Source organism: Bidens hawaiensis, unplaced genomic scaffold (genome assembly GCF_021521415.1).
Source record: "Bidens hawaiensis isolate Kalapana, Puna unplaced genomic scaffold, B.hawaiensis_p1.1 tig00000237_1, whole genome shotgun sequence".
NCBI classification, from domain to species: domain Eukaryota; kingdom Viridiplantae; phylum Streptophyta; class Magnoliopsida; order Asterales; family Asteraceae; genus Bidens; species Bidens hawaiensis.
The window spans coordinates 7,970,551-7,981,576 of record NW_027491021.1 but is presented as its reverse complement, the minus strand read 5'-3'; the positions used below and the strand labels follow the sequence as shown (position 1 = coordinate 7,981,576).

The window sequence follows — 11,026 nt, the reverse complement described above, 5'->3', positions numbered from 1 at the left end:
CCCGTAAGGCTTTATAAAATTTAGAAAAGGGTTGTTATATACAAACACCATCTCCATGGTGTGTGAATAAGGCTATACGGCTCGTATAAGGCCTATACGAGTCGTACAGACCTAACTTATTAACATGCGTACAGAGGTGACAGTGTGACAGCTTTTTGCAGTCTATACGAGCCGTATAGACCCTATTCGAGTCGTATAGATATTCTTGTTCGTATAGACCCTATACGAGCCGTATAAAGCTATACGAGCCATATAGGGTCTATACGACTCATAAAGACAGCATGTCAGCTGTACTTTGGCCAGATATTTATAATTATTTTATGGTCTATACGAGCCGTACAGATGGTATACAACCTGTACAGGCCATGTATCAGTTTTTTTGCTTCAAATGTAATTACTTTTATGGCAGTTATTTCAAAAGTTTAGATAACTCGTATGGACGTCAACCAAAATGGATTGCATGACAACATATAAAAAGTCGTTACCCAAAAACGCTCATGTTGTTCGTATGTTTTTATGTTATAGCAAAATTTAAATTACGTGTTTCTATTTTGTAAACAACTCAGATGTTATTTTTAATAACATGTTTATTTTCTAGCATATTTTAACTGATTTACAATCGTTAATTACAAAAGCCACCCACGTTATATCTATTAAAGTTTGAAAATATACAACTTTTATCGGATATGAAATTTGTTAGCGTAACGCTTATGTCTTTAATTTTGTACTAGCTAATGACATGTCAGTCATCATTCGTTGAGGTCAGGCATTATTGATAACAAAAAACAATTATGACTGTTTCTTATAATTAAATTAACACATTTAACTCAACCAACCAACTTCTGGCACTTTATCCCTCGTCTTGGTAAATATTGTGATTTACACTTATATCTACACATATACAACGAGCTCGATGTATATATAATCGAACGAAAAATAATAAAAATATATATATGTTCAAAGTCTTAGTTGAATTCTTAGGCGTTTTTGGATGAGTGCTCGAGTTTGCATCCACAGCTTATGTGCTTCGGAATCATCACTGCCTAGCGAAGAACATCGAGCCTCGTTACAATCTGCGAAATACCTACCCGTCACGCCCTCCAGTTTCGGGCTCAACGCAACGTAGCATGTGGTTGCGGCACCCTGTGAGGTTGATTTGAGAAACTTGGAAGCAATGAAGAAAATAGAATCTGAAAACAAAAACAAAAGAAAACAATATTATTATTATTATTATTATTATTATTATTATTATTATTATTATAACTAATTTGGGGGTGTAAACAAGCCGAGCTAAGCTCGTTTCGAGCTATTTTTCTAAAGCTCTAACTCAGCGTGCTTATTATTTTTAATTATTTATCTATGTTGTTAATTATTATTATTATTATTGAGAAGAACCTTAAACGACAAGGCAATGCACGGCTCGAGCTCGTGCAGTACCTTAATCAAGCCAAAGCTCGGCTCTAGCTTGGCTATGCAGCATGAATTAATACGTTAAAATCTAAAATATGTCAAACATAAAAACACATAAGGCTCGTTAACGGCTGACGACCGTAGACAAGCTTCCTATACAAGTCTCAAGCGCGGGCTCGATTACTAAACGAGCTTTATTTGAGGCTCAGACTCGGCTGGAGCCAGAAAAAAAAAACTCGGCTGGTGTTGAGTTTTTTATTGATCGGATCTTCAGTAGATCGTTTGGCTAGTTTGCACCCTCTAAGAGATTCTCATCCCGTTTCCCAAAATTTTGTGAGAAGAGTTTGTAAATTATAGGGTGAAGAGAAAAAATGTAGTGATTTATTGTAAATTTTGGGAAAAGGTAGTGATTTTTTGTAAATTATAGGGTGGAGAGAAAACTATAATGATTAAAGTACAAAAAAATATTATTTAATTAAAAATAAGAGAGAGACATAGTGATTTTTAGTGTAATTATAAAGATGGGGATGAGGGATCGGTTGAGAATGCTCTAATTATTATTATTATTAATTTATTATTGCACAACTTTTAAAGCAAGAAGTACAGGGGGTTTATAGTGGCAAATATGCATGCCTGTGATAACGCCTTTATGATCCCTGATGATGCCGGTTTTCACAATCCCTGGATGTACTGCGTTGATTGATACATTTGCATTCATTGCCTTTAAAAGAAAAAATAAAACGCAAATTAATTAATAAGATTTGCCATCATGAAAATAGGTTTGGTGGGTTCGTGAATTTGGCTAAAGGTGAGCATTTTTTTCAAAACCGAAAAGCTCGGTTATGGTTATGGTTAAGCCCCATAGCCGAACCGACTTTGCACACCCGTTACCCTGGTTGTCAAGGCCGGCTATGAGGTAGGACTGGCTGGACTGAGTGATCGAAAGACCCCGACACAACACTCTAATAGGCCTGAATTTTTATTTATTTTTTTAAGTTATATATATTTTTTGAAAAAAAATATATTTATATTTAATGTTTTACCCTAATTATTCAACTAATTTAAAAACCCAAATTTTTTTTCAGCCCAAAACTTTTTAGGATTCTCGGATATCGTCTGCTGGTTATAAGTGATGCATTACGGTTTGTACCTTTAGTTGTTTGGCGAGCTGATTTGCATGCATTATGTTGGCCAACTTTGACTGTGCATATGCTCGGGTGGCATTATAACTGAGATATAATTTAAAGAGAGAATTAATTAAAACAATATTGAAGAATGATATTCTTTTACATTAAATGAATTCTAAAATATTTTTACGTAGATGGAATATAACGGGACAAGTATGAAGTAAATGCTAGGGGTACATATGAAACCCAATTGACGGTTTGGGTTTGTGTTTCTGTAAATCCGAACTCTCGATTTGGTTTCAGTTTCACGTGTAATTAAAACTGAAAAAACTGGACCGAATTATAAATTTTCATTTTGTTTCAAATTTTAAGTAATTTATAGTTACTTAATATATTGTTTAACTCAAATATTTTAGCTCAAATGTATATATCAAATACATTATTAACTAACAAATAACTTAGGCCCGAAGCCAAAACAAACAAAAAAATGATTTTTTGGTTTTTAGGTATTTAGTTGGGCTCGCAGTTTGATTTTTTTGTTAACTTAAACTCCAACACAAGACTTGCAAGCCCAAATGGTAAAACCAAAAAATCGAAATCAAACTGCGAGCCCAACTAAATACCTAAAAACCAAAAAATCAGTTTTTTGTTTGTTTTAGCCCGAAGCCAACCTATTCACACCCTTAGTAAATTTATAAATGATACAAAGCAATCATATCGAAATGTATATATCTATATATGCAATAAAATTTATAACTACACCATGACGATGAATCATTGAATATTGCATGCATGATATATAGATATATTATATATGAAGAGTAAAAATATATATGTCTTTGGATCTAAGATTTAGTATGCGATATTAATAGTTTTCAAAATTATAAATAGTTTCATAGGATCTAGTGTTTAAGCTACACAGTTCCCAAGATACGCTAGCATAATTTCATAACTTTTATGTTCTTCTTACTTTTCCTACAAAAATATTTTTTATTTTAACAATTTTTTTAGTAGGATAACACTTACTATTTTGGTTGCAGCATTCCGTTAAAACTGAAATGGTCTTTTTTAACCCAGCCGTGAATTACAGAAGAAACGTTTACTATTCTTCCCTCAACTCCCGTTTGTATTGCCGTTTCTATCATCTTCTCCAACACAAGTTCCGTTAAGAAGAAATGGCCTGTTATAATTAAAACAAAAAAGAAAATATACTAATATATTGTGTATAATAATCATGAAATGAAACATATAAAAACTTAACCCGAATGCACAGGTCAAAGATTTTCTTTTATATTTGTTTCAACTAATTTGTTGACACAACAAACATTAGATATCATGTGTTAATATAAAATGTTCATGACGTCACTTTATTTATTACTATTATTATTATTATTTATTATATTTATTTAGTATCTATTAGATACCACTTTATTTATTATTATTATTATTCTTTTTGTATTTTTATTTGAAATGGTGGTACAAGCACCACTTGAAGTGCTCCAGCCCATTAACTATTGACATCGCTAATCGATGCGACATTAGTTGACCCTTGCTTATATTTTGTCTGAATATAAAAAGAAATATAAAAGATATTTCTTTACAAGGAAAACAAAAAAAATCATTTTTTACAATAAATTAAAATAAAGACTATTAAATATATATTTTGAAGAGGATATTCCTGTAAGATATTCTGAAATATGAAAACACATAGAATATATATACGAAAAGACCAGGGTGGATAAGGTACATATATATCTTTATGTGAGAAATATACAAATAAATAGAGTGATTAGGTTCAAATATTTTGTAGTTAACATTTTGAATGGTCATCGCAATTAAAAAAAAAAGTAAAGCAATTATTATTAAACTTGAATAATTATTATCATAAAAAAGTTTTGAACTTAACAATTATTACAACAAATGAAATAGCATAATAATAATCAATTTAGTTAGAAAAAAAAAACTATAGCTTAGTCGTAATAATATATAAATAACTTTTATTATGTTATATGCAATATAGATAATTTAACTATTTATTTTTTACGTTAATTTTTTTTATCTAAAAAGTTTCAAAATTCTATGTATGGGTGCATATGGAGTTAAGAGATTACCCAAGTAATTTGTAGCAAAAGTCATCTCAAATTTATCTTCTGAGAACTCTAGCTTCTGGGAAAATTTGCCTGCGTTATTTCTAATAAAAAAAATATTATATTCATCATTAGTAACATATTCATACAACACATGTAAAAAAAGATCTAACGGAACCAAGTTTAAATCTTACATGAGAATATTAAGTGGTATGCCTAGTGACAAAAATTCAGAACAGAATTTCCTGATAGAAGCAAATGAACTGAGATCAATCTCTAGAATTATAATCTCCGCATTAGGGGTTTCCCTTTGTATACTTTGCTTCACTTGACCCGCCTTTCGTAGATCTCTTGCTGGAATCACGATCCTAACCCCTCTTTTTGCTAACACACGTGCGGTTTCTGCCCCGATTCCGGATGTAGCCCCTTATTAATGACAAGTTAATGAAATAATTAGTAGTTAGTCACTTTTTATAACACACATAAAATCTAAAGAATATCTTATAAACATTTATATATGTTATACAATTGTATGTCAAGATTTATCTACAAGATATTACATGGAAAAAAATTAAGTTAATTTTAACTTCAATATTAGCTTATGGTACATAAAAAATGTTAAATTTATTACCTTAGGCTTTACTGTCAGAGGAAAAGGAAATATGCAGTAAATTAAACCTACCAAAAAGGGTAAACATGACTGTGATTTTGTCATGGAAGTTGTCTGGATAGAAGTGATTTTGTGTAAAGTGTAAACCAATGAGAAAAGGTATACAGGAAAGACAAAACCAATTTTTGCTCAACATATAAAATATATAATATTGGTATAAAATATATAAAATTATGGTATTAAGCCTATAAACTTATGCTATTCCTCACAAGAAATCAACATGGCCAAAGTTTAATACTAACGTGTGTGATTTGAAACTAAAACTTGGAATGTAAAAGTCGTTATATATCAGGTGTCAGATCACACGTGAACGTTGATACAAACGTAAAATAACCTAATAATGGCACGATTTCATTGATGATAATATAAAAAGACTTGGAGTTTCATATTCAACCACGAACCATTAGATAGAATAAATTACCTAGAGTCGTAATTAAAAATTACATGGTTTCTATATTAGCTAATATTGTAGTTTTTAGATTATTCTCATTGTATATATCCTTGTATATAATTGATCAATTACACATAATATCTGACATAGTTTTCATTATTCGAATGCAAATGCATATATAGCATATATAGAGTTCTTGAACATATATATTAATCTAATGTTGGAGTAACTAGATATCACATGTGAATCATGTTAATGATGACCAATCATATATGGTTTTGAACATAAGAAAATGAGAGCAAGATACCAGTGACAATAGCAGTGAGATGAGGAGGAAGTGAAGAACAATGTTGAGTAACTTGTTCAGCAGTTGACTTTGATCCATATCCACTTTGACCTGCAATCCCAGCCAAGTATCTAACAGTTCCCTTCATGTTTTGTTTACACCTTATCACAACCCTCCACACCAATATTGCAATGACACCAAATAGATAGAAACAAATATATATGGTGGTTCTCAACATTCTCCTACTCCATGGTCCACCATAAGTGGGTGGTCTTCACTCTTAACCAGTAAGATTTGTTATTAGAGGAGTTGGTCTAGTAAGTCAAAATATTTGACTTGTGTATTTATTGCTAGGGTGAGTTATTTCAAAGTGAAGCAAGTTATTACGAGTGGGAATTAAAGCATGATTAATAATGTTGGTTTTCTTTCTACTTGGTAATAATTATTATTGTTCTTTACACTCACTGTCAATGTTGTCTTCCATCCTTTTAATAATGAGTTATATATACATACATGTGTGACAACATACATTTCTTGCCATAATATATGTGCTTGGCTATATATATCATTTTGTATATACTATATAGAACTCTTGTTTGCTCATATATATTTACTTTTAATTTATAACTCATGTACCACTAGCATGGTTAATTCCCGCTTAATAGCTAGTCAGTACTCCACCGACTAGTCGCCGCTTAATCGTTATTTGGTCAAAATTGAAAATTTTATATATAAAACTTGATATGTATGTGTATATTTGAAAAACTGCATATAAATTTCAATCCGATCCTACCCTATCGTCTGACTAGCATTTAGCGACTTCTACGAAACTGCCTGAGTATTGCATATTCAATTGATTTAACATGTGTGATATTTGCATTTAAATAGGTGATTTTGGTTTTATATAGGGATATTTAGATATGTGTATATAATATTCACCAAACACAATCCTTACAAAGCTCCAAAATGTTATGAGCAGATAAATTGTGTTAGGCCATGCACCAACCACAACAATGATTAAGAGGAAGAAATAAGAGAAAAAGGTGGTATCCCATAAACAACCGCGTAACATCCATACTTATTTGTTTCTTCTCTCTCACACGTGCACATCTAGATAAAACTCCTATTGCTAATAAGTTTGTCTTTCTTTTCTTTTTCATCCTTTTTCTTATTTACTTTCATATTATTATTATTATTATTATTATTATTATTATTATTATTATTATTATTATTATTATTAGATCTAGAAGGAAATACATTATACCAAATGCTCTAACGAGCCTCTTTAATGATTGAAAATGCTACAAACCGTAAATCTAGGTGGTGTGTTATAAAATCATTAATTATATGTCACTATGTCAATTAATACATATGAATTGGTGGAGCTACCCGTCCGGTCCATTAACCCTTATTCCATCAAAAACTATTTTCCACTTCTATTCATTACACATTTTTAACAACGATGAGACTTTAAACCTTTGTGTTTTAGAAATGCAAAATCTTATCCAACATTTAGACTTAAGACCAAGTGGTCGGTAACAATATCTATTGATAGAATGATAAGAGTACTCAATTTCAGCTTCATTGTTAAGTTGATTATCTTTGGTTGAATGCCTAAGTAACTGGAGCAATAAAGGGCGTGAACACTGTGATATAGAGGCGCGAAAAGTGGCATGAGGGTGCTAGTGTGAGCCAAATCGAGGGTGTGAGAGCATGTTTATTGAATTTTAATTTTAATTTTAATTTTAAATTAATAATAAAACAAATAATTTAACTTCACATTCTACTCGAACATAGCACATGTTTTGATGTGAAATGTGAATCCATTGTCTACAATATGTCGTCTATGACGAACTGACATATAACAATTCACAACTTACGTAACACATAGTTTGATAATTAAATTTAAATCGTTTTTATACCTTGATATAAATATGTGCTTTTATGAATAGTATGAAACATAATCGAATTGCCACCTGTTAATAGATTTTGTGGGATTTTGAAATAATGTGTTGAAGACAAAAGTGCTTTTGGTGCGTGCAACCAACCATGTCACTCACGTATATATCTTTTCATTGTCTTTATGGTCCAATTTTCCACCCATTTACTCACTTTTTAACCATTTTGTCTCTTGAAAAAAATATTAAATAAATATATTATAAATATTATTATAACGTGTTTAATTTTCATTCACACGGTTGGTGAGGGGCATGTTTATTGATTTTTAACTTTTTATACCATCTTTCATTAAAAAAAATTAAAAAGAAAGGCGTTTCACGCAGTTTGTCTCATTATATTTTGGTGTTTGTGGAATGCGAGAACCGATATGGTTTTTATGGCAAGTTGGCGATGATGACGGGCATAATAGGATACATCAAAGCTCTTAACTATCCATGAATTAAAACTAAATTAAGTGACTCGTTTTTGTCATGGGAAAATTGCAACTCATTTAATTTGGAATTTGGTGGCTTGTTTGGGCTTCTGTTTGCCCATGTGGGTTGGTGGCTGAGCTGCGATCAGCTACCCGTTGTGGCTGGCCTATTGTTGTATGTTTTTCCGTTTGTTTTTAATAAAATTTTGGTTGGCTGTTAAAAAAAACTCATGTTTATGCCAAAATATTTTACTAATCAATTTCGGTTATATTACTATTTCCAAATAAGGTGTTTATCTACTATAAAGCTTTTTAATATCTCAAAAGTTTTAAATTTCAATTATGTATCTATGCATATTTTCCTAGATAGTGCTTCCCATCCCAACCATCAAAACACCCACTATCTTTATAATTTAAAAAAAATCATCCAATTACTCACTCCATTCTATCCCCTATCCATATTCTTCATCTCTAAATAATGAAAATATTGTACAGTAACTTTTCATATATGAAAAGCTACTGTAGCATACCCTATCTCAATTCTCAACTGCTATCATCTTTCTAGGGTTCATCGGCCTTTCTAAGCAAACCAAAGGCAATTGATTCTCTCTGAAGCAAAATCGTCAGCCCTCTTTACCATCTCCATCCCTCTGAAGCAAATCAAACACCAAAATCAAAGAGTCCCGGTTCGAATCGAAGCAATTGGTGCCCTTGTGTTCACCGATACAAGCTGCAATAGGTACACCTCTCTCTATTTATCGCTCAATTTCATTATATTTATTATAGGATTCCAACTATCTTCATGTAATTTACCCTCACCCTTGTATACACTAGCAAGTTGAAGCCTTTATGCTGCAGATATTATTATTTTCGCTCATAAACATTAAATACACAAAATAGATTAATGCCCAAATTAGGTAAGATCAAATAAGTACCTGCATTGATTTCATTCATTGCTATACGCACAGAGGGGTCATGTATAATGTCCACTATTAGAATGTGATCTATCATGTATCCATAGTCTCCCATCACCTGATATTGGAGACACAATTGTAATTTCATATGGTTCTAAACCATAAATATATTGCTAATATAATATAGTAATATACCTTCTTAAGTTCCTCCAATACTGTTTTTGCAACTTCATCTTTCTGTTCAAAGAGTTGATCCAAGGTCATTCTTGGAACTTGTGCAAGTACAACTGGGATGAAAGCCGTCTTTAAAAGAATAAGATTTTTATTAAAGATTTTACAATTTTGGACAAAAAAAATGTGATATTTACCATAAAAATCATAAGCTTGAATTTGTTCAGCAGGGTTCTGCAACTCGTAGAATGCATCATCGGCACTTTGCTTGATTACTCGATACTGAATTGATAAAATTATTTGCACAAACACATTGACCTGCAAATAAAAAAATTGTTTAAATCTTTTAAGTTAATAGACTAAAACACATGGTTCATTGTGAATGTATACTACAATCTTCAACATTTATGGAACAAAGATGATAATGAAAAAACAATCATGATAAATGATTACTTTGATTAACTGCGTGTAGGGGTGCAAACGAACCGTACCACCCAAGCTCGAGCTTCAGTAAGTGAAAATGAGCCGAGCTCAAGCTTGGTCGTTTACACCAATGATGTAGCAATAAAAAGGCCTAAAGTTTTAATAATTGACGATCAAGAGTTTAAATTTGCTCATCACCCTAACCCTAAGAGCATTCCCATTCCATCCATTAAAACCGAACAGTTTATAATAGATTCCATATTATAAATTACTTGAATACATTATTATATTATTAATGCTTTTATAATGCTTCTCTATGTAACTGCACATTGTTTGGCTGGTTAAAGGTAAACTGTTGTCATTCTGCTACTCTTATAACTGCGCTTTGTCAGTCTTATGACGGCTGGGTTGTCATTTGTGGCAGTTTACCCATGAATTGGGTATAATTGCAAGGAGAAACAAAAAGTGGCATGCAGATAGGTCTAGCAATTGCCAACAATCCAACATTTATAACACCAAGAAAAATTGAAGCTACTCGTGAAATTACTTAATCATTTCATTACAGAATGTGTAGCTTTATTATAATTCCAGTTTCATGGCTAAAACTTGCATGATCAGCAGCTTATTTGTTCATTTTTTGTTTGTGAATTACAAATAAAAAGCAATATAGTTGTTGTAACATATTTCATCTTTGGCGTTGATAAAACTCGTATATATTTTGACAGGTTGAGTTAATTGCATATTTGATCACATGCCTCGTACATTCTTTCGCAAATTGTTAACATACATATCTTCTGAAGATGATAATGATGTTGATCTTAACGAAGATGACGAAGGACAATGTATTCGCAAGCTTCGTAGGTTTATTCGGCGTAATCATATTCAGGGACATCAGCGTCTATATTGCGATTATTTTGCAGAAAATCCCATATATCCTGCAGATCTATTTCGACGAAGATTTCGTATGCGTCGTCCTTTATTTCTCCGTATTCTAAATGAGGTAGTGATTCACGAGCCATACTTTGTCCAAAGAAGAGATAATGTCGGAAGATTCGGTTTATCTTCTATGCAAAAGATAACTGCAGCACTTAGAATGATGGCATATGGGGTTACCGCAGATTTTATGGACGAATACATAAGCATTGGTGAGAGCACCGCAATGGAGAGCCTCAAAAA

At 31.7% G+C, this 11,026-nt stretch overlaps 2 protein-coding genes across 2 annotated transcripts; both read right to left on the bottom strand.

Annotated features, from left to right (window-relative positions):
- Positions 1 to 957: 957 nt before the first annotated feature.
- LOC143601348 (short-chain dehydrogenase TIC 32 B, chloroplastic-like) lies at positions 958 to 6,314 on the bottom strand. Its single transcript, XM_077078806.1, has 7 exons — positions 5,993 to 6,314; positions 4,819 to 5,050; positions 4,649 to 4,728; positions 3,564 to 3,717; positions 2,561 to 2,639; positions 2,044 to 2,131; positions 958 to 1,190 (listed from the first exon to the last, which is right to left on the bottom strand). Exons 1-7 carry the CDS (start codon positions 6,207 to 6,209, stop codon positions 958 to 960), a joined length of 1,083 nt encoding a protein of 360 aa, XP_076934921.1. The 5' UTR covers positions 6,210 to 6,314.
- Positions 6,315 to 8,965: 2,651 nt separating this feature from the next.
- On the bottom strand, positions 8,966 to 9,832 carry LOC143601251 (hypersensitive-induced response protein 4-like). Its single transcript, XM_077078737.1, has 5 exons — positions 9,821 to 9,832; positions 9,625 to 9,745; positions 9,452 to 9,543; positions 9,278 to 9,374; positions 8,966 to 9,093 (listed from the first exon to the last, which is right to left on the bottom strand). Exons 1-5 carry the CDS (start codon positions 9,830 to 9,832, stop codon positions 8,966 to 8,968), a joined length of 450 nt encoding a protein of 149 aa, XP_076934852.1.
- Positions 9,833 to 11,026: the final 1,194 nt, after the last annotated feature.

Bases quoted from the DNA above. Each gene is read 5' to 3' on its own strand.
- LOC143601348 (XM_077078806.1), bottom strand. From the start codon at position 6,209: ATGTTGAGAACCACCATATATATTTGTTTCTATCTATTTGGTGTCATT. The intron at 4,729-4,818 runs GTAAGATTTAAA...TTTTTTTATTAG, and splicing joins ATACCACTTAATATTCTCAT to AAATAACGCAGGCAAATTTT. The intron at 1,191-2,043 runs GCATGCATATTT...TTTTGTTTTCAG, and splicing joins TCATAAAGGCGTTATCACAG to ATTCTATTTTCTTCATTGCT.
- LOC143601251 (XM_077078737.1), bottom strand. The intron at 9,544-9,624 runs GTAAATATCACA...CTTTCATCCCAG, and splicing joins TCAAGCTTATGATTTTTATG to TTGTACTTGCACAAGTTCCA. The intron at 9,094-9,277 runs GTACTTATTTGA...AGCGATAAATAG, and splicing joins AATGAATGAAATCAATGCAG to AGAGAGGTGTACCTATTGCA.